The 23,660-nt window shown below is 39.2% G+C and overlaps 1 protein-coding gene across 2 annotated transcripts in view; it reads left to right on the forward strand.

Moving 5' to 3' along the window:
- Positions 1-23,660, forward strand: part of TMPRSS7 (transmembrane serine protease 7) — a 39,551-nt gene that overhangs the window by 8,917 nt on the left and 6,974 nt on the right. For both annotated transcript variants that reach the window (XM_032478996.1, XM_032479003.1), the window contains 6 exons: positions 751-863; positions 3,541-3,647; positions 6,774-6,910; positions 8,843-8,950; positions 10,498-10,608; positions 11,423-11,539. In XM_032478996.1, the coding sequence (XP_032334887.1) occupies positions 751-863; positions 3,541-3,647; positions 6,774-6,910; positions 8,843-8,950; positions 10,498-10,608; positions 11,423-11,539 (693 nt within the window). The remainder of the gene's footprint in view (positions 1-750; positions 864-3,540; positions 3,648-6,773; positions 6,911-8,842; positions 8,951-10,497; positions 10,609-11,422; positions 11,540-23,660) is intronic.

Below are 23,660 nucleotides of genomic sequence, written 5' to 3' on the forward strand. Positions count from 1 at the left end.
TATCTCTAACTCCAAAGGTTAAAAATAGAATCATATCAGAAATATTGTACTAGAATTTTTCTACTCACTCAACAAATATTTATTGAACATCTATTGTGTGCCAGAAATGACTCTAGATGTTAGGGAAACAGCAGTAAACGAAACAGACAAAAATCAATACTGTCGGGCAGCTTATATTCTAGCAAAAAATGACTACCTCAGTAAGAATAAGCATTTAGACTGTCTTATCTAAGCAGAATAACATATTATGTAAACTGGGTATATTCCTTGAACAACAAATACACATTAATTTGAAGAAAATTAACTCAGAAATTTTAAAAATATGTATTTACAGTGTTTTTCTTGAACAACAAATACACATTAATTTGAAGAAAATTAACTCAGAAATTTTAAAAATATGTATTTACAGTGCTGCATGTCAAAAGATATGTATGATGCTGTATGTCAATTGTATCTCAGTAAAACTAGAAGAAAAAATGTATATTTAAACCATGTTTTTAAAGAAAGTAATAGCATCCTATACATCTGTAGCCAAAATGTATAATTTGAAAACAAATAAACACTTTGTACAAGTATTTTAGCTATACAACTGTAGAGTACTATTGCTTTTTAAAACATTAGTTTGCATTTCAAAAAATATATAATCTTCTTGATTAAGGAAGTGTGCATTTATAGTTAAAGAAATGTATGCAGTGTATTTCCTATAATCTTGCGACTACAAATCATTGTGTATTATTGGATATTTTTCAGAATGTGAAAACACAGTGTTGGTCAAAGAAATCACTGGCTTTGAAGGGAAAATTTCAAGTCCGTATTACCCCAGCTACTATCCTCCGAAATGCAAGTGTACCTGGAAATTTCAGGTAACCTAGTTTTACCACTATCTTAGAAAAAATACTATTATCCTATTTTTTGAATTTACTTATACTTAGTTTTTAAATTCCAAACAAAATATTAGTTAATTTTATAATATTTAAACCTTATTGAAATATATTACCTACAACATGAAACTTTGTTGTAATTTCAACCCTCTGCCCGGATTAACTGTTTTTTCAGACTGGGGCTCATTTTTCCAGTCTATTATTTTGTTTGTATTAAAAAATGCAAAGACATTGTGACAGGATCAGACAATTTATTTCATTATGGTAGAGCTCATTTGTTAATTTTTAATTACTACATCAGCATTATAACAAGAATAATAAAGAAATAATAAATTGAATTCGGCAACATATATTTCAGTCGTCTAAGCAAATCAGAGAGGTAGATTTATATGAAATACACATCTCCCTCTGATGGTAGACAAGGAGTTCCTGCTTTTTGTTTGTTTGTTTTTAGAATCTCAGTCTGTAAACTATTTTTCTTTCTCTGCCTATAGTATCAAGAGGAGGGAGATACAGCAAGGAGTCAGTCACCTTGGTTCTTTCGCTATATATGTGCGAAATCATTTCTGAGAGGACACACAGGCTGTGCTCTCACAGAACATACTATAAAGTAGGGGGAGACAGGCGATAAACAGATATACCAGTGAAATACATACAGTGTGTTCCATGATGGTGCAACGCTATGGAGAAGAATAAAGTAGGGGAGGGGACCTCTCAGTTTGCATCTATTTTTTTTACATGGGAAGAAATAACCAGATGACCAGAGTGGAAAAAATGTGATACATGTTCTCATGAGCCTTCTGAGTCTTATGGTGAACAAAAGATAGTCCCGATCCTTTTGAGTTCCCAACATTGGTCTCTAAACAGCACTGAGGAAGGGAGGCCTTCAGAGAAATGCAAGACTGGTTTAAGTCTCTGGTCAGCGTTTCCTCACCTTGGGAAAGTTGCTTCTCTTTGGTTAGTCTTGGTTTCTTCTTATATAAGTTGGGAATCATACTACCTGCCTAACCGTGCTGTTGTGATATTTATTTTTTTATTGAGGGGGGAGGTAATAAGGTTTATTTATTTATTTATTTTTAGAGGAAGTGCTGGGGATTGAATCCAGGACCTCTTGCATGCTAAGCATGCACTCTACCACTTGAGCTATTCCCTTTCCCCTGTCGTGGTGTTTCAATGTGAGTCACTGTACCCAATCCATCCCCTCTCAAAGGTAGGTTAAGGGGAGGGGCTACCCCAAACACACATTAGAAAGAAGCACACAGCACAACAAAGAAATTATAATACAAAATATGACAACATAACTGAAAAGCCAAATGTCTATCAGAACAATAGAAGACAACGTGCAAAATTCATCTATTGAAGGAAAAAGACAGTAGGATTGAATCACAAAGTATTGCCTAAAACTTAACTGTATGTTGTTTTCAAAAGACAAAATGAATTTAAAAAGTGATTTAATAAGGCTGAAAATAAAAGAATGGACAATATCATGCCAGGCAAATGTAAACAGTAAGAAAGCAGGGATCGCAAACTTAATGCCAGGCAGAGCTGAAATCAGAGCATTCAGTGAGAAAAGGAAGGCAATCTACGGTGATAAAGAGGCCGATGAACATAAGGATCTAATTATGACAATTACTCACCAAAGCACAGAGAACTAACACTCATAAAACCTGTAAGACAGACAAAGAGAAAAGGAGAGTGCTTTGATAAGAGATTTTCCTTTCTCTTGGCTCATGACAGAGACAGTTGGGGACAATAAATAAGGCAAGGGAGACTATTAAACCATACAAATGATGAATTTGGTAATACATGTAAACAGAAACCACCCTTTAAAAAATTACATTGGAGCATTTATAAATTTGATCACAACAAAATCCTTAATAAATTAAGAAATCAAAAGCTATACTGTAATAAGTAATCTCTTCTCTAAGATAGAATTTTAAAATTTGAAAATAGACAAACCAAAATTCTACTCCCTAGAAATGTAAGAACTCTCTTAAATAATTCCTGGGCTAAAGTGAAAATTAAAGCTAAAACTGTGGCATGTTGGTCGTGATGTATGTGCTTATCAAACAATGACATAACAAGGTCAGTTGCATTGTGTGTGTGTGTGTGTGGTCACTTGTGCATGCTTCAAATAAGCAGCCACTTCTCTTGTTTGATCTATCTCTTCGGAGAAGACATAGGAATGACTCAGTGACTGCCTTCCAGAACACACAGGCTTAATATGAAGAGGATGCTGATTCATCCCTCTGCCTAAAGAATCAGAACAGTGCCTTAAATAAACTACACCATTATTGTCATTGGAGGAGGAAAGTGTGTACACTCATTAGTAAGTGGGTGTTCTCAAAGTTAAGCTCATTTACTAGGAGGAAACTGAAACCTAGAGGTGATCTAATGTGTCCCACGTCACCCAGCTCATCACACTGGGGCTCACAGCTATTCCCTGAGCACTGGGAGGCTCACTTTTTCTCTGCCTGCTCTTCTTCTCAGGTCAGTTTGTTCAGGAGAACTGGTCTACCCCATCAAAGGCCACAGGGCACAAGGAATAAAACACCCTTAAAACAGCAAGCTTGGGGAATGAGCTCTGGGTAATAAAATCTTAGTCTGAAACATATTCTTCAGCTGAATCATTTTTCTGACTTCTGCTCGTTGTTCACAGACTCCCCTATCAACTCTCGGCGTAGCACTGAAATTCCATAACTATTCAATAGCCAAGAAGAGTGTGAAAGGCTGTGACCATGGATGGTGGGAAATTAATGAGCACATGTAAGTGGTTTCCATGAGTGAAGAATCCAATGACAAGCCTTGCCCAGAAGTTCAAAGCCCTGAATTCCTGTCCCCTAAAGAGTTTGCACTTAACAGACCTGGGAAACTGAGGAATATGGGAATTAAATAACTTGCTCGAGGTCGCTCAGCACCTAAGTGTCTAAGCCGGGATTCAAGTCTGTATGGCCCCAAGTTCTATCACTGCTCTTTGTTGCTGGGCTATGGATGGAGTATGTATGGGCTGTGGCACTCTATCCTGTGCAGACGTAACTGGCAGATAAGCCACTGCACCCATGGAGGGAAACAGAGTACAGGTCCTGGTGATGACAAAGGTTAGAAACCATTAGCTGGTTCCGTGCAGCAGGAGAGGCCCGTTCGTCCTGGCTGTATCCTGAGGCGGGGACAGGGGTTGAGGCGGACCAGAAAGCAGCTGAGAGACACCTAATTGCCCAGGCTTCCTGACATGACCCAGTAGGTCCTCACTCTCACCCTTAATTCGTCCTTTGATTGTAGTTATTGTTTATTTGCTTCTAAAGTTATAATAGGTCTTTTATTTTTAAAAATACAGGAATGCTCCGTCTTTGCAGAACAGCTTCTCAGTTACTTCAAGGATCCCTGTGAAGTTGGCCTGAGGGATCAATCTGCTAATTCTTTGCTCATTGCTATTCCATGAATGAAACCTTCTCTTTCTAAATGATCTTCCTGAACAATCTTCTTTCATTTCCTTTAGACTCTTACACGACTTGCCAAATAGTCACTGATCCTGTCTTCATTGGAATGGATTCTAGCCTGATTTAAAGGCATCCTCGGATCCATTATCAAGATGTGGCCTGTACTCCTTTTGGGAGTATTTTTTGAATCAAGGGTCTATTGCGTAGACCTAGGTTCAAATTGCAGCCCTGTTATTTGGTAGCTACATTAACTAGAACAAATTAATTAACCACTTTAATTGTCAGTCTGTAAAATGAGGTAATAAGGTGAGGATTTTTTGTTAAGTATTCAATGAAATGATGCTTACCACACACCAAAAACTGTATTAATACGATTAATAAAATTGCTTTGGAAATGATATTGAACGCATAAATACTATGGAATGTACCCAGGGCTTTAAAGATACTGCATTTTGATTTTGGTATTTAATTAGAGGTCCAGAAAACAAATCTTTGCAGCTCTTTTGTAAACTTGTGTGCTTAAAACAGAGCAGTGCTTTGAAATGAGATTTTATTTTTTTTCCGCTAAGTAACAACCCTGACCACCCACTATGTAGTGCTAGAGTTCCTCCCACAAATACCAGGAAAGCTCTCTGCCCTAAATACTTTCCCTGAAGGGCCAGCTCTTCACTTGTGGGTTGGCTGAAATCCTATCAGATTCTTTTGACACTAGTTGTACCCTTGGGATTTAAAATGCCAGCCCTTCCTATTATCAGTCCTTTCCATCAGAAAGGCTCTAATTGAACGAATTTGGGACACCTTGCTGGTAAGTTAGCACTGGGTCTGTGCTGGGGAGGGAAGAAGTAATGCCAACACCGGGAAGCCTAGTGATCCTGAATTCAGAGAACAAGGCGGGGGTGGGGGAGGGGTGTGACTGCTCAGGGCAGCCGAAATGCAGTATATAAACCTGCAGAATTGAACAGCCTTCCAGCGAAGCTTGTGTACAGCAGAGTTCCTCAGGGGAAGGCTGTTGGTGCGCTAGGAAGTGCTCAGATTTAGTATCAGGTGGACTGTGTCTCCATCCTGCCTTTCTACTCAGTTGCTATTTGAACTTTAACAAATTACTTCACCTCTTTCCACCTCAGTTTTCTTGCCTATCACGTGCCTGTCCATGTAAATTAGCTCTCACTGGGTTTCTCCAGTCTTTCACTTTATTTTACTTTTGTTCCATAAACTACCACTATGCCCCATTACATACGCCTTGTAGACTCCGGTCCATGCATAGTTTCAACTATCCCTTTCCTCCTGACTCCTCCTTAACATCCAAGTGAGGCTCTTCTTTGCAAGAAAACGCTAGTAAATGTTTATGGAGAGCATGAATAAAATCACTATGAGACAGATAGCAATCATCATGTTTTCAGAATGCAGGACTCTGATCCCAGGATGACCAACTAGAGTAGACTCTGGCCCCCCAAATCTTGACTCACCTTTCAGGTGCCTCTCATATCCTGGCTCCCACTTAGCCTAGCAGTCACCTGCAGCTGCTGCCTCTTCCTGGTATCCCACCCATCAGGTCCTGAACTTCAGCCAATTCCAAAGAGTCTTCCTGAAATATACACGAATGTTTTAAACCGTAAAACCATAGGTTCCTCCTGTACTCCTCCCACTATATGCCAGTGTCTGATCCATGGAACATGTGTGGTTCCTAAATGCCTTGAGGGTTTGGCGTGACTGTCATTCACAGATCTCAGGGGAGGACGTCCCCCCTCAAGCTTTCTGTCTGCTGTTTCCCTTTAAGAACTTGCATGTTTCACCAGGGAAGAGCTTCGCCCACAAAGGGCAGGAGCCTAACTTGCCATGGGCCCCCCGGGTAATAATACTACATGTCCCAGTAACCACAGTGCTCACATTAGAATTACTACTAGGAGAGACATTTTCTCTTAGGTGATGAGAAGTAAGAAAAATCAAGGTAGGGGAGCATTGTAGATAGACATCACTACTTTGAAATTTTGTCAAGGACAATCCCTGAACTGCACATCAGACTTGAATTTAGATTGAAATATTGTTGTCTTTGGCTGTAAGTGTTGCTGGGATTCTTTGCATATTTTTAGTCTGGGTTCGTGGATTCCACTCTGCCCTAGAGGTTTGTGGCCAAAGCAGTCAATGCTTTTTGTTAGGCAGTTATTTATGCCTAAAGAAGAGAGGACTAGGAGCATTAAACCCATATCTCTTCTGTATTGTGGGAAAGCAACATGATAGCTGATAGTACTGCCATTGTTTTCTTTAGCAGAGGAGAAAATCACGGGGACAGAAGTGACTCAGAGGCACTTAGCATAGAACGGATAGCTACCGTCAGCTCCACCATAAGCATCTCCGTTCACGAAGCTCAAATGACCAAAGTATCAGTGAGCTCACTGTCAACAGGAGTGTGGTTGATGGACCCTCATGCTGTGTGTCTCTGACCCTCGCTCCTCAGGTACTGTGGCTCCTACATGGATCACCAGACCATCTTCCGAGTGCCCAGCCCCCTCGTTCACGTGCAGCTTCAGTGCAGTTCAAGGCTCTCGGACAAGCCCCTCTTGGTGGAATACGGCAGTTACAACATCAGTCAACGTAAGCCGGGGATCAGCTCCTTAGAACACCTTCATGAAGGGGTTAAGCAGAGGCCACCCCTTTACAACTCTAAACTTTGAGAATTTAAGGGATATTTTTATAGGAATATATAAATAAATATGTAATGTAAACAAAATAGATGATAAATAATACATACAATTATGTGTTTATTCTGCTGAAGTTTAAATTATAGAAGAAGTAACACAGTTGTTACAAATGAAAAATAGTTCCTTACATCATTCCTGAAATAGAGGGCAAGCTCATTTCTTGATTTGTTGTTCTTGCTAGCCACGATTCTTGGTAGATGGGAGGTATACACAAAGACTTGGTGGATCCGAAGGCAACAGTTTCAACTCACTGTGGCCTCTGATGTGTAGGGAGAGCTGGTCGCTCAAGGAGAGCCCAAATACCAGCCCTCAGAATGTTGAACTTCACACTGAGAACCGCTGGCAAGGGGGCAGGAAGCAGTCAGCGGAAATGGCAACGTCTGAGGGACGGCATTAGTGCTGGAGGGAGTAGATACTGACTCAGGAAATCCTCAACCCATTTTAAAAGGGGAAAAGTAAGGGTTAGCCACTTAGGTAACTATGAGGATAAGGCTTTTTAGACCCTTCCTTCTTTGCCAATCCGAATATACCTGCTTCTGGATTCAGAATATTACACTTCTGAATATCAGAATATTACACTTCTGAATATCAGAATATTACAATTTCCAGCAAGGATCCAGCTATATAGTAAGCCATCTTATTTTTAACTGTTTTTGCAAACCAGGAATATTTCCTAGGGACTCACGCTTTCCATCGTGTGCAGTTGCAATGGTGGTTGATCTGATCATGCACTCTCCCTAATCTTTTGCACAAAGCACAGACAATGTCACTTATAAAGAACAGAAATTTCTTTCTCACAGCTCTGGAGGCTGGAAGTCTAAGATAACGGTGCCAGCCTGGTTGGGTGAGGGCCCCTTCTGGATCTCAGACTTTCCGTTTTGTCCCCACATGGTGGGAGGAGCAAGGGAGTGCTGTGGGGCCCCCTTTACAAAGGCACTAATCCCATTCGTGCGGGAGCTGCCTTCGTAACTTCTGTAAAACCTCCGTAAAACCCCACCTCCTCAAACCATCATCACGTTAGGCATTAGGATTTCAACACCTGAAATGGGTGGTGGGAGGTGGACACAAAATTCAGACTGTGGCAGAGAGCAAGGATTGATTACTTTCCTCATGTTTGGCTGTAAGCCCAGGAATAATGATTCTGGACCAGGCAGGGAATGGATCTTCAATGAGTAGCCTAGTTGAAGTGCACTGGGAGGTAGGAAGCAGGAGCCCCAGTTCTGAGGCCAGTCACTAATGTCCTTAGGTCCACTTTCTAAGGTCGGTGGTTACTACTACATTTTGGGACAAAGATCACTTGAAAATGTAAGTAAAGGCACAGACTCCTCAGAATAATGCATCTGATCATAGAGGATTCAGAGACACCAGAAGACCATTTGTAATTCCCTGGGGAGTCTGAAGACAACACACTGGGCATGCTGGACTTGAACGTATCATCCAGCTTTCTCTTTCTTCAAGTCTGTGATAAAGTCAAGTTGAGGAGTCAAGGATGGAGGTAGTAGGAATTAGATTGTACATGTGACCTGGATGAAGTGTCGACCCAGAACTCCTGCAGGATTAGTTTGCTTTCTTTGCTCTCTTAAATTCTCCATTTTGGTCTTTCAGTGACCTTGCTTATTATTTCAATTTTTTAACTCAATTTTTATATTTATTTAATTTATATGTTTCAATGACCTTTCAATAGTCTCCTCTGAGGGAGAAATTGTATATTTACTACTGGTGCATTGCCACCGCTTAGCCATTTAACACTTCATACTTCTTTGTTAATGTGGTCTGGTGCCTTTTAGGGACCCACACAACATTTCCTGTTTTTTATTATCTCTAGCCTGTCCTGTTGGATCTTTTAGATGCTCCTCCGGTTTGTGTGTCCCTCAAGCCCAGCGCTGTGATGGCGTAAATGACTGCTTTGATGAGAGCGATGAACTTTTCTGTGGTGGGTATTCAAGCTTTTACCAGGACTTTCTCAGGAACAGAGAGCTTGTCAGGACCATTGTTACTGATGCTGCATATCCTGGGTCTTTGTAGCTGTTATCTCTGACCACATAACAAACTACCCCCAAACTCGGTGACTTACAACAATCACTTGATTCCGGATCATCCATCTGTGGGTTGTGTGAGATATGACTGATCTAGGCTGGGCTCAGCGGGGTAGCACTGCTTTAAGCAGTGGTCCTCCTGAGCTTGGTTCTTCACAGGTTGGGGTCACTATTCTCCTCATGGTTCTTCTCCTTGTTGAGCTAGTGGGCTGGGAGAAGTGTTCACCCGACCATATGACACCATTGGCAGCACTTTCTCCTAAAGATCCAGAGTTAGATTTCAATACAATTGCAATAGTGACGCTATTTAACCGTTTTCATATTGTTGGGAAAATATTATAATTAATATAGCTAACCATGAAAAAATCATATTCATGAAAAATAACCTGTGACTCTACATTTTTTTAATTGACAAAACAAAATATAACCCTCTTAGCTTATGCTTCATTGACCTTTTAAATCTATAGGGTCTTCTATTCCCTAAGAAAAGGATACAATTATAGTGATTGAGGTTGCTTTTGTTTTTTTATATTATTATGATTCCCTACCACGATGCTCCAAACAAAAGTGATTATTGTTACTTCATAACAAGGATCGTTCTTTGATCCTTATTTCTCATCATGCCAATTTGGAAGCTGTTCTCCAGGCGTTGACTTGGTACTCTCAGAGACTTAATAACTGTTTCAGGGCAGCAATGCTCTCCCCCTGCCCCTCACAAGACATACATCTGAAAAAACAGGAGCAGATAACAAAAATGATAACTTTTCAAAAAAACCCAGAAATGTCTAAGGAAATCATACTCTATAAGAGTGCTTGCTAATATACTGTGTCTGTCACATGGCTATAGGCAATTCATAAAAATATACCAAAGAAGAAATATTGTAATAGATTTACACTGGTATTTCCCAATTCAGGAAATAAATTTCTCAGGATAAAATAATTTAAAAGAGAGTTTTCCTTACCAATAGACTACAAGTCTGCTGCTTTTTAAGGTCTCACATTCGTTCACCTAGTCAACAAATCCTTAGTGAGCACCTACTACTTGATCAGGGGCTTGAAATACAGAGATGAATACGACAAAATCCCCAATCTCAGGATACTCCCACTTTGTTTAGGAAGGTAGACAAGTTCAACTTAGAAAACAGCTTATGATTTTTATTTTCCTTAAAATCTTAACGATGCATTTAATTGTAATTAGATAAACAAACCACCAGAGTTTCATATATTTAACGCACAGCTAGAGTCAGATCTGACACACTCAGGGTGCTAGGAATCACACCAAAGTGTAAACATTTGCTTTTCCTCATGGAGGTGTCAGTTTTGAGGAAACACAGTTTTGTTTGATTTAAGTCATCCTAAACACTTGCACCTTTAAAGGGCACTGCTGGCCATCAGTCTGCTGATGTCTCAGGCTCACAAGACTTCATGTCTGTTCTCGTTCCAGTGACCCTTAAACCTGCCTGCAATGCCAGCTCCTTCAGGCAGCACAGCCCTCTGGTCTGCGATGGCTTCAGGGACTGTGAGGATGGCCAGGATGAGCAGAACTGCACTCAGAGTGAGGAAGACCCCTCTGTACTTTGCTGTTCTTCCTAGCAGACTCTTCTAAGTCAGAACTGAAATAACTGTTGAGCTAAGGCAATTGACTTGTCCCAGTGTTCCCAGGACTCCCCCAGTTTTAGCACTGAAAATCCCAGGTCCCAAGAATCCTCTTGGATGCAGACAAAATGGAAAAGTTGGCCACTTTATCTGGGGTGGGGTGGAGTGAGTGTGTGTGTGTGTGTGTGTGTGTGTGTGTGTGTGTGAATACTGGAAAACTTTTCTTGCTTACTTGCTTTTAAAGCTGTTCCAGACTAAAGGATACTGAGATTCTGATACAGCAGGACTTGCCAGATACCATAATGGGGCGTGTTCTATTCCAGCTCCTGCAGAAACACACACCACCTGAGATGTGAACAAATATGCTATAATTCATAAAATCTGTCCATTCCCCTGCCTCTAATGGCATAAAAGGACTAAGTATGGTGTTGACTTTTGCTCAAACATTTTCTTGGAGAATAAGACAAAGTAATGGCAAAGAGATCATGGCTTAAGTCACTGATATGGCCAATTGCCTTGCATCTCACTTACAGTGGAAGAAAGGAGAGGCTGTTGGATTGATTCTCAACAGGTGTCCCTGCCTGTCTTCCAGTGAAGCTGTTGAGATGCAGGGACGGGACACATGGGGTTGCTTCATTTCCTTCTGCCATGTTTCCCAGAGCAGCAAACACTGATCCTGTAGCTAAGCCATCCTTCATGGATGGAGTGCAGTATCATTCACTCAAAATTGTTTCTGGGAAGGAAAAACTCTTCCTTCTTCTGCTCATTTTTAGGTATTCTATGCAGCAACAGAACTTTTAGGTGTGGCAATGATATTTGCTTTAGGAAACAAAATGCAAAATGTGATGGGACTGTGGACTGCCCAGATGGAAGCGACGAGGAAGGCTGCAGTGAGTAGAAACACGTTCCCCCTGATTCCTTGTACTTTCCTCCACAGTTGATTTGTCTTGCATTTGCATTCCCTTCTTGGTATAATCCCCCTGGCAGAAGTTGCCACAGGCCAGGGAAGAATAGTAAATATTAATTAACTGAATCTGAAATGGTTTCTCAGAATTAAAATCCTAGAGTGGATTCTATCTTCTTTTTTGACAAGCATTAATGCACTGGATGTTTATAATGAAAATTTTTCACTGTCTAATAACTCTAATCAGATAAGTTCTTTAAAAAAAAAAAACCTATGAAAAAAGAAGTAAGTACTGGAATGCCGTTAATGATTATGTTAATTATGCTGTATGTTAAGATCTGTAGGTTGTCTTTTCATTTTGTTGATGGTATCCTTAGCTGTGCAAAAGCTTTTAAGTTTAATAAGGTCTCATTTGTTTATTTTTGCTTTTATTTCCATTACTCTAGGAGCTCGTCTGAAAAAAATATTGCAGTGATTTATATCAAAGAGTGTTCTGCTTATGTTTTCCTCTAGGAGTTTTATAGTATCTGGTCTTACATTTAGGACTTTAATCCATTTTGAGTTTATTTTTGTTTATGGTGTTAGAGAATGCTCTAAGTTCATTCTTTTACAAGTAGCTGCCCAGTTTTCCCGGCAACATTTATTGAAGAGACTGTCTTTTCTCCATTGTATATTTTTGCCTCCTTTATTATAGATTAATTGACCACAAGTGTGTGAGTTTATTTCTGGACTTTCTATCCTGTTCCGTTGATCTATGTGTCTGTTTTTGTGCCAGTACCATACTGTTTTGATTACTGTAGTTTTGTAGTATGGCCTAAAGTCAGGGAGCATGATTCGCCAGCTCCATTCTTCATTCTCAAGAATGTTTTGTTTATTCAGAGTCTTTTGTTTTTCCATACAAATTTTAACATTTTTTTGCTCCAATTCTGTGAAAAATGTTTTTGGGTTTCTGATAGGCATTGCATTGAATCTGTATATTGCCTTGGGTAGTATGGCCATTTTAACAAGTATTGATTTTTCCAACCCAAGAACATGACATTTCTTTCCATCTGCTTGTGTCATCTTCAGTGTCTTGCAGTTTTTGGAGTACAGATCCTTTGCCTCCTAGTAGATTTATTCCTAGGTATTTTATTCTTTTTGAGTGATTGTAAATAGGATTGTTTCCTTAATTTCCTTTTAATGCTTTGTTGGAGTCAATTTGCTAGTATTTTGTTGAGAATTTTTGCATATATATTCATAAGTGATATGGGCCTGTAATTTTCTTTTCTTTTTTGTGATATCTTTGTCTGGTTTTGGACTTAGAGTGATGGTAGCATCTTTTACCCAAAAGAAAACAGTCTTTTCAAGCAACACATGGAAAATACCCCAAACCTGAATTTAGTACACAAAAAATGATGTTGAACACTGTCCATAGCGCAATAAAATTAGAAGTTTACATAATTCTTTTCACTCTTTAATTATACCAGAAATCATAGCAAGAACTACGAGTTACTATGAATGACAATGAGAAATCTGTAGAAAATCTGTAGAAAATCTGTAGAAATTGATAAGGCAGTTCTCAGAGGGAAATATTTAATCCTAACTTAATTTATTAAGAAATAAGAAAGGTTGAAAAATGAGTACACACACATATCCAAAATTCCCATCCCCCCCAAAGTAATAAGAGGAGTCAGTTAATAAAGTTAAAAGCGCAAATTAATAAAATGGTACACAAAATGTAGCCTTAATCAAAAACACCAAAATCTGTTTTTTCTAATGCTAATGATACAGATAAACTGGCTAGAGTAATCAGGGAAAACGAAGGCAGCCCAACAACATCCTCTCAACAACCCTGAACATCAGGAATGACGAGATGGGCACAGCGACACGTACAAATCAGGAGCCCCGAGTGGTGCATAAGTCCTGTTTCAGTGAGGGGTACTCTCAGTGGATGTGCAAAGTTCCAGGGCAACACCCGTTGTTAGGACAGGTGTTTCCTAAACATTGGCTTGAGATGTTGCAGAGCAGAGATGTGAAGAAATTGCTGCTTTTAGAATGCAGAGGAGAAAAGGGTATCAAAGCTAGAGTTTTAACATCTTGGGCGATTTTCCTCTTTGACTATGGAAGAAATAATTTAGTGGAAAGTCTACAATTCTTTGCTGCTTGTATGAAATTCCATTTAGAGTCCCCCAGTCGGTAAATCCTGCGCTGTAGATGGTGTGACGCTTCCCCTTCCCACTCCGTGAAGGCTGATGGAGAGCAACAGCACGCAGGAGGAGATAAAAGCCCAGCAGCACTTCCTTCCGTGTAGCACAGGGAACTACACTCAACATCCTGTGGCAACCTTTAATGAAAAGGAATATACGTATGTATATGCATGCCTGGGGCATTATGGGGTACACCAGAAATCGACACATTGTAACTGACTATATTTCAATAAAAAAAAACCAAACACGCCAGCAGCAAGGTGAGGGGTGGTGTCTTATGGAATCACAGGAGAAAGGTCTAACACAAGTAGGAAACTCAGCAGATAAGTGGGCAGTGCAGGTGTATGGTTTAGGCAATAGACTATGTGAACCTATGTAACCTCCCTATTTAATTATTTTTAATATTTTTCTGTAGAAGAGGGACACACCCAATTTTAAGGCTTATTGCTAAATTACCTTCCAAAAAGGCCCTATTCACTTATACTCCCCCAAGTATTCCCAATTCTTTACAAATATAGAAAATTAATATTTTAAACATTATTCAACTTGATAGATGAAAAATTATATCTTAATTAGAAAGAGTTTTTATGTCTGTTTTATCTAGTGAAAACAGTTTCTAAATATCAAAGTCTTTGATAACAAAAATGGGGAAAGTAGAAAGAAAAACTCTTCCAAACGAATCACACGTTGAAATAATCCATGCAGACAGACGAAACAGCACAGCACAAACAATAGTGGCCAAATGGCTCCACTCTAGAAATTGTGTTTCCTGGATTCCAAGCAGGGCAATGGAGTATCTTTACCTTGTGCCTCGCATAGCATCAGAGCTGACAAGAACCAGATCAGTTTGCAGGTGAACAGATGACAGAAGAGCCTCCTGAACACCTGAAGACAGAAAGCAAAGGACAGAAATGGGCATTTGCATGAGGACAAGGCTATGGAAACTTTGATCTGATCACTATGTCAGGGAGTGTTGCAGCTACAGTTTAACCACTGGAAACCTTTGGTTTTGTGGCAGAAAAGCAGCAGCGTGTATCTCATTACGGTGGTCTCTAGCAATGGGAGGCCTTGGCATCACGGCAAGGGAACAGTGAAACAGAAAACACAGGAAAGCAAGGCACAGATGCTTTCTGCCCTTGAATTTCAACCAAGTTCTATTACCATCCTCCTGAACTCCCCATTCCTGGGGATCAGGCACAGAGCATCCTTTTCAGGACACAAACTGGTGTCTTAGCATAGACACTAGTCAGTCCCTCTTTGCTCCCCCAGCCTAGGGTCAGAAAAGCTGCTTCCTCCATCACCTTGTATTCTTCCCATCAACTCCTTCTTGGATGAACGTTTATCCTTGGTCTTTCAGCATTTAGGCTTTTAAAACTCAAATACTTAGGCTCTCGCTATTTAACAACTTTGACTTCTGAAACTAAAAAGTTTTTTTCTGGCATTCTAATCCCATATCAATTTTTTTTAAACCATCATGCCACATTGAAATCCAGGCTTTAGCAAAGGCTGTTTTGAGGAATGCAGAATAATTTAGCTCTCAGCGTGAAAAATCTGTGTTTTAGGATAGGCGAGAAAGCCAAAACACAAGATATGTGAACTGGGAGCCAGCAGTGGTCAAGAAACAGAAGCACAGTGACTGAGGCAAAGGGAATTAGAAGGAAAGGCCTGCTATTAAATATATACATATTTCCTCTGGCTGACTTGAGTTCAGGTGAGCACAAAGACTAGATGTGTAAGCTGGGACAGATCATTTTACATTTCTGAGATGCAGTAAAAATATTCCCAACCTTCTTTCTGTTAAAAAGACTAAATGCGGTCATATATGTAAAGCTCTTGGAACAGTGACTGATAGAAGTAAGTACTAAATCAATGTTGCTGTTATCTCATTGGGTTACACTGAGAATTTAATATAGTGCCTAAGATATGGTAAATGCCAACATGTGTTACGTGGTCATAATAATCCATTAATCAAATTTTACAGTAATGGAAATGGAGAAGTCCATTTATAACCCGTGCCAAAAGCGCCAGGGTTCACAGAGCCCTGGCTCTTACCTGACAGCTGCCTGCCTGGCAGCTCCATTGTCCCTATACGTACCTCGTTACCCTGAAAGCTTCTAGGTCCAAATCCTGACCCTGACATATTACACAGTCACATGGACTTGGAGACATTTTCTGCCTGTTTCTTTGTGAAATTGGGTAATAATTCCTCCTTTGACGGATAGTTGTGAAGGTTAAGAGCATCTAGCACATGGTAAACATTACTTGAAGGCCTTTGTTAAGAAAGACATTGAAATAACCGGCTGTGGGGTCTTGCCAATAAACTATATATGAAAAAAATTCACCCTGAGGCATTACCTGTATTTGGATTTTAATTTTTATTGTTTTTTAAAAATTACACCAGTGTAAATGAAGACCCTCTCCTTCATTCTGTCATGTATACAGATCCTGAATGAACAAAATGTCTGTCTCTCATAGCCTGGGTTTTAACCCTGATGTAGCCGATCGTTTATGGCTTCCCAAGGCAAAGGCGCAGAGGATGGAGAAAGAGGCTGGAGCGTCATGGAGGGAGCGAGCTCTCCCAGGGACAGTAATCCCGAAATTCACAACCCCACCCCAGCTTTCAGGGCCTAAACGGAGCCAATACAGCACCCTCTATCCCTGCCACCAGCGCGCGACCCCCAGGCCCAGTTCCCCTCCAGGGATGTCAATGGTCTTCGGAGAAGCGCCTGCGGAGCCACCGCCCGGCGGCATCCTTTCTCTAGCACGTTGAGACAGAGAACCGGATGGCCAGAACGGCCTGTAAACCATCAGCTAGCAGGCAAAATCAGCTTCTCTGCAAGGATAAGCGCTGAGAGGAAAGCGCTAGCAAAAATCCCAGCTCCGGACCAGCCTGAGGAGGGCCGCAGCCTGGCGCTCTCAGCCCGCCACCGCCCCAGGGCCGCCGGCGCGACACCGCCCACCCCGAGCCCTCTTTCCCTCGCCTGGCCCGGCTCACCAGCCTCTCCATCCTCGCTCCTGGCCGCGCGCGCTGGCGGGCTTCAGCTGGAGGTCCGGAGGGATCTCACGCCAGACCCGGCGGTGCTGGAGGAAGGTCCTCGCCACTAGGAAGCCCCCCGCAATCGCAGTGATTCCCCGCCCCTCACTCCTCCCCCTGCCCCGCCCCCTTACTTTCCCCTGCACACACACAAACACACACTTAACACACATCACACACACAGAGGAGCCGAGGCCAGGTAGGTTAGTGCTAGGCAATTAAATGCCTTTTAAAAACATGCTCATCTTTTTTCTATCTTCAAACAGTTCGAATTTTTCAGAGATGGCAACTGGGGAAACGGAGAAAGTGTTTGAAAAAAATATACACTTTTCCCATTTTCATCTTACAGAGAGAAAGGATACAGGGCGAGATCGGAGGACGTGAAGCGTTTCACGGCATTCGCGCTGGGAGGAATGGCAGTCTGCGCTGTGGAGCAGGCATGTAGGAAATGATTTTTGAGCAGTGTTACAGTTTCCCCAGTTACCACCTCTGAAAAATGCAAATATTTTGAAGCCGAATCTAACCAAGAAGCACTTTACAAAAAACAAATGTATATTTATTTTTATCCAGAACCAAATTGTATCTTTAAGCCGTCAACGTCGCTCTTTCACCAGTGTGACTGGATTTCTTTTCTGTGAGGCATTTTCTAACACTTGCGTTGATGCTGAGGATTCTTATTTTAACAAGTTCCAGAGTTCTCGGCTCTTAAAAAATAAACAAAGACAAACAGATCAATGAAGTGCTCAATTCCTAAAGCCTTTCCTGTTCGCCCACCAGCACCCCTCTGATAAGGTGCTGGAACAGAGCCTTTACTTAAGGATTCATGGGGCTGTAAATCCCAGGGCTGTAAATAAAAAATGACTGATTTTTTTTTCAGAAAAACATTAACATAAAGTACACATTGAAAGGACCAAAAGATTCACAGAGTGGCAAACAGGCATTTAGAAGAGAAAGCCAACTTAAGGACATATTATAATGAAATGAAGAACATCAAAGTAAGGAAATCGAAGAGAAAATTCTTAAAGCTTCAAAAATGAAAAGTAGAGACACTGAAGAAAAGAAACAAAGTGACTTTGTCACAAGGCAGTGCTGGATGCAGGAAGGCAATGAGCTAATTTTCAAAATATTGAAGAAAATCAGCTTTGACTTCCACTTTGCCTTTTATAAATATTGCTACAAAGGTATATTTTAAAAAATACTTTTCACTTTTGATTGTGTTATTCATAGAGGAAAGTGCATACCTCATGAGTACACAGTTTGAATTGCCATAGAGTAAACATGCTTGCATAGCTGTGAGCAGATAAAACCCTGACGGTTCCGAGCCCCACAGAGCCGGTTCCACCCTCTTTGCTCACTCTTCCTGCACTACCGCCTCTGCCACCACCCACTGCTGTCTTACTCTTAGCATCATGAAATAGGCCTGCCTGTTAGTGAACTTGATATAAATGACGTCATGGAGTATGTCCCCACTTGTATCTGGGTTCTTTCACTCAACAGTAGATTTGAAAAATTCATCCATGATTTTGCATGTCAGCTGTGAGTCATTCATTCTCACTGCTGTATACTATCCCATTCTGTAAACACCACATTTATTTACTACTTTACTGTTACTAGACATTTGTGTGTTTTCCATTTGGGGGTTATTTTTAATAGTGGTGCTATAAACATTTTTATACATGGCTTTTCCTAAACATGTGTACATCATTCTGTTAGATTATTTTTTGTTTTATCTCTTCCTCTTCATTTTTAATCTTTCTCTATTCTTTTCTTTCCCAATTGTGTAGATGATATTTTGTGGGACCTCAATTTTTTAAAACTACTGAAAGACTCTGTCCTAAATTTTAAGAGCAAAATATTACAAAATGACAGGATGAAAAAAGATTTTGTTAAGCATATAAACCTCAGAAAATGTATTATATCAGGACTCTCCTTGAAAACACTTTTGAAAAAAGCATTCTGGAAGAAAGAAAAATGAACCCAGGAGGATGCTACATAGAAAGATATGCAGAAAGGATATATAACTTATCAAAATTTGTAACTGCCTAAAAAAGCAAGATTCCCCCAAGTCATATATCTATAATAAAATAATTAAAAAATTCAAGCCTACATGGAAGGACGTAAGGGTTTAGGTAGTAAGATTATGAGAGGTAGGTGAGAATTATGCCAAGATGTATATGCTTAAGAAATAGACATTAAAAAATAAATATAAGTATTACTCTTAGTAAGTTAGGGCAAAGCATCAAAAGAATAGCATAATGTAAGACTCAGAATAGAAAAAGAATATTTAACCTAATGAAAGACAGCACAGGAGAAAATAGAGAAATATTACCAAAATATAAAGGTCAAAAAAAAATGGAAAAAATGCCCTATTAGTAATTATGACATGTATGAATAAGTTACAAACACAAAAGATAGAGACTTGGGATACAGAAGAGTGAACCAAAGAGGGGAAAAAAGTTCCTGCCATCATGGAAAATAAATATTACTTTAAAAATTCTTTGGAAGAAGGGTGAAGGTATAGCTCAGTGGCAGAGTGCATGCCTAGCTGTGGACTTATCATATATGGCTTTTATTATGCTGAGGTTAATTCCTTCTATACCTACTTTCTGAAGAGTTTTTTTTTATCATAAATGGATGTTGAATTTTATCAAAAGCTTTTCTTTATCTGTTGAGATCATCATATGATTTTTATTCTTCAGTTTGTTACAGTGGTGTATCACACTGGTTGAATTGTAGGTATTGTACCATCTTTACATTCCTGGGATCAATCCTATTTGACCATGGTGCATGATTCTTTTTAAATATTGTTTAATTTAGTTTGCTAATATTTTGTTGAGGAAAGTTGCATTTATGCTCACCAGTGATATTGGCCTATAATTTTCCTTTTTGTGTGATATATTTATCTGGTTTAGGTATCCAGGTGATGCTGTCCTCATAAATGAGTTCAGAAACATACCGTATTCTGCATTTTTTGAAAAAAATTTGGGAAGGATAGGTGTTAACTCTTCTCTAACTGTTTGATAGAATTCACCTGTGATTTATCTGGTTCTGGTCTTTTGTTTGTTGGGAGTTTTTAAATTACTGATTTGATTTCCATACTGGTAATTGGTCTATTCACTATTTTGTATTTCTTCCTGCTTTAGTCTTGGGAAAGTGCACATTTCTGAAATTTCTCCATTTCTTCAAAGTTGTCCATTTTATTGGCATATAGTTGCTCATAGTAGTCTCTTATGATTCTTTGTATTTCTGTGGTGTCAGTCATAACTTCTCTTTCATTTCCAATTTTATTTATTTGGAACACTTCTCTTTTCTTCTTGATGTGTCTGACTAAAGGTTTATCAATTTTGTTTATCTTTTCAAAGAACCAGCAATGAGTTTCATTGATCTTTTCTATTTTTTAAGTCTATTTCATGTATTTCTGCTCTGATCTTTATGACTTCTTTCCCTCTATTAACTTTAGGTCTTGTTTGTTCTTAATTTTCTAGTTCCATTAAGTGTAAGATCAGATTGTTATTTGAGATTTTTCTTGTTCCCTGAGGTACCCTTGTATCATTTGGACTTCTCTCTCAGAAATCTTTGGCTGTGTCCCATATATTTTGTATCATTGTGTTTTCATTTGTCTCCAGGTGTTTTTTAAAATTTCTTCTTTGTGATTTAGTGATTCGTTGGCTATTTAGTAGCGTATTGTTTAGCCTCCATGTGTTTGTGTTTTATGCAATTTTTTTCTTAGAGTTTGTTTTTAGTCTAATAGCCTCAGGGTTAGAAAAGATGCTTCATGTGATTTCAATCTTCTTAGACTTACTGCGACTTGAATTCTTCCATGAATTAGCACGTGATCTATCCTGGAGAATGTTCCATGTGCACTTGAAAAGAATATGTATTCTACTCTTTTGGATGGAATGTTCTATATAGATCTACTAAGTTCACTTGGTCTGAAGTGTTTTTTAAGGCCACTATATCATTATTATTTTTCTGTCTGGACGATCTGTCCATTGATGTAAATGGGGTGTTATTGTCCCTTACTGTTATTGTATCAGTGTAAATTTCTCCCTTTATGTATGTTACTATTTCCTTTATATATTTAGGTGCTCCTAGGTTGAGTGTATATATGTTTGCAATTGTTACATGTTCCTGTTGGATTGATCCCTTTATCAATGTGTAATGTCCTTCTTTGTGTCTTGTTACATCTTTGTTTCAAAGCCTATTTTGTCTGATATAAGTATCACTTCCCTGGCTTTATTTTGATTTCCATTTGTGTGGAATACCTTTTCCATCCCCGTACCTTCCGGCTAGTGTATCTTTAGATCTGATGTGAGTTTCTTGTAAGTAGCATATATATGGGCTTTTCTTTTCATTCACTCAGCCACTCTGTCTTATTTTATTTCTTATTTTATTTCTCTGTCTTATTTTTACTTCTTAATTTTTATTGAAGTTTAATCGATTTACAGTGTTAGTTTCAGGTATACAGCAAAGCAATTCAGTTATACATATACATACATATATATTTTTTCAGTTTCTTTTCCATTACAGTTTATTACAAGAAATTGAATATAGTTCCTTGTGCTATACAGTAGGTCCTTATTGTTTATCTAGTTTATATATAATATTGTGTATCTGTTAATCCTAAACTCCTAATCTATCCCTCTCCCCTTTCCTTTTTGATAACCAGTGGTTTTTTTTTTTCTGTATCTATGAATCTATTTCTGGTTTATAAATAAAATTTGTATCATTTTTAAAAAATTCCACATGTAAGTGACATCATATAATAGTATCCTTTCTCTGCCTGGCTTACTTCACTTAATATGATAGTCTCTGGGCCCATCCATGTTGCTGCAAATGGCATTACTTATTCTTTTGTATGGCTCAGTAACAGTCCATTATTTTATATATATATATAGACAAATATAGATAGATAGATAGATAGATAGATAGATAGATAGATAGATAGATAGATACCACATCTTTATCATTCATCTGGTGATGGACACTTAGGTTGTTTCCATGTCTTGGCTATTGTATGTAGGGCTGCTGTGAACATTGGGGTGCATGTGTCTTTTCCAGTTATAGTTTCTCTGGATGTATGCCCAGGAGTGTGATTGCTGGATCATATGGTAAGTGTATTTTTAATTTTTTAAGGATCCTTCTTACTGTCCTCCATAGTGGCTGCATCAATTTACATTCACACCAACAGTGTAGGAGGGTTCCTTTACTTCACACCCTCTTCAGCATTTATTATTTGAAGAGTTTTTAGTGATGGCCATTCTGAGTGGTGTGAGGTGATACATCATTGTAGTTTTGATTTGCATTTCTCTAATAAATAGCAACAATGAGCATCCTTTCATGTGCCTGCTGGCCATCTGGATGTCTTCTTTGGAGAAATGTCTATTTAGGTCTTCTACCCATTTTTTGATTAGGTTGTTTGGGGTTTTTTATGTTGAGCTGTTTGTGTGTTTTGGAAATTAGTCCCTTGTCAGTTGCATCATTTGCAAATATTTTCTCCCATTCTGTAAGTTGTCTTTTTATTTTGTTAATGGTATCTTTAGCTGTGCAAAAGCTTTTAACTTTAATTGTGTCTTATTTGTTTATTTTTGCTTTTATTTCCATTACTCTAGGAGCTCGTCTGAAAAAAAATATTGCTGTGATTTATGTCAAACAGTGTTCTGCCTATGTTTTCCTCTAGTTTTATAGTATCCAGTCTTACATTTAGTATGTTAATCCATTTTGAGTTTGTTTTTGTACATGGTGTTAGAGAATGTTCTAATTTCATTCTTTTACAAGTAGCTGTCTTGTTTTCCCAGCAACATTTATTGAAGAGACTGTCTTTTCTCCATTGTATATTCTTGCCTCCTTTATTATAGGTTAATTGATTATAAGTGTGTGAATTTACTTTTAGACTTTCTATCCTGTTCCATTGATCTGTGTGTCTCTTTTTGTGCCAGTACCATACTGTTTTGATTACTGTAGTTTTGTAGCATGGTCTAAAGTCATGGGGCATAATTCCCCAGCTCTATTCTTGTTTCTCAAGATTGTTTTGTCTATTCATGGTCTTTTGTGTTACCCTGCAAATTTTAATATTTTTTGTTCCAGTTCTCTGAAAATGTCATTGGTTATTTTATAGGCATTGCATTGAATCTGTATATTGCCTTGGGTAGTATGGCCATTTTAAAAATATTGATTCTTCCAACCCAAGAACATGGCATTTCATTCCATCTGCTTGTGTCATTTTCAATGTCTTTCTTCAGTGTCTTGTGGTTTTTGGAGTCAGGTCCTTTGACCCTGTTAGAGTCACTACTAGAAGGGCTCTGCCCTGGGCCTCAGTCCAAACGAGATTCTGTGTACACTTCCCAAGAGAGTGATGTGTCTGTTTCCCCCAAGTCCTGTGGAGCTCCTGGAGTTAAGCCCCACTGGCCTTCAAAACCAGATGTTTTGTGGTCTCTTCCTCCAAATGCTAGAGCCCTGAGCTGGGGAGCCTGATGTGGGGCTCACAACTCTCACTCCTATGGGAGGGCCTCTGTAATTTAATTATTCTCCAGATTGTGGGTCACTCACCCAGGGGTTATAGGGCCCTATTATATCGTGAACACACCTCTCCTATCATCCTGCTGTGGTTCCCTCTTTATGTTTCCAGTTGAATAAGATCTATTTTGTCAGGTTGTAGTCTTTTTTTATCGATGATTGTTTAGTAGTCAGTTGTGGTTTTGTTGTCATTGTGAGAGGAGGTGAGCTCTTGGTCTCACTACTGCGCCCTCTTAACCACAGATATGGTTCTTTTTTTAGCTATGACCTGAGAACTCCAACGTGCTTTCTTTTATTATTAGTTGTGTGATCTCTAACTGGCCATGTGACAACATGTTAATTATACATCCTTATCAATACTGTTTACACTG

This window comes from Camelus ferus, chromosome 1, assembly GCF_009834535.1.
Source record: "Camelus ferus isolate YT-003-E chromosome 1, BCGSAC_Cfer_1.0, whole genome shotgun sequence".
NCBI lineage: Eukaryota > Metazoa > Chordata > Mammalia > Artiodactyla > Camelidae > Camelus > Camelus ferus.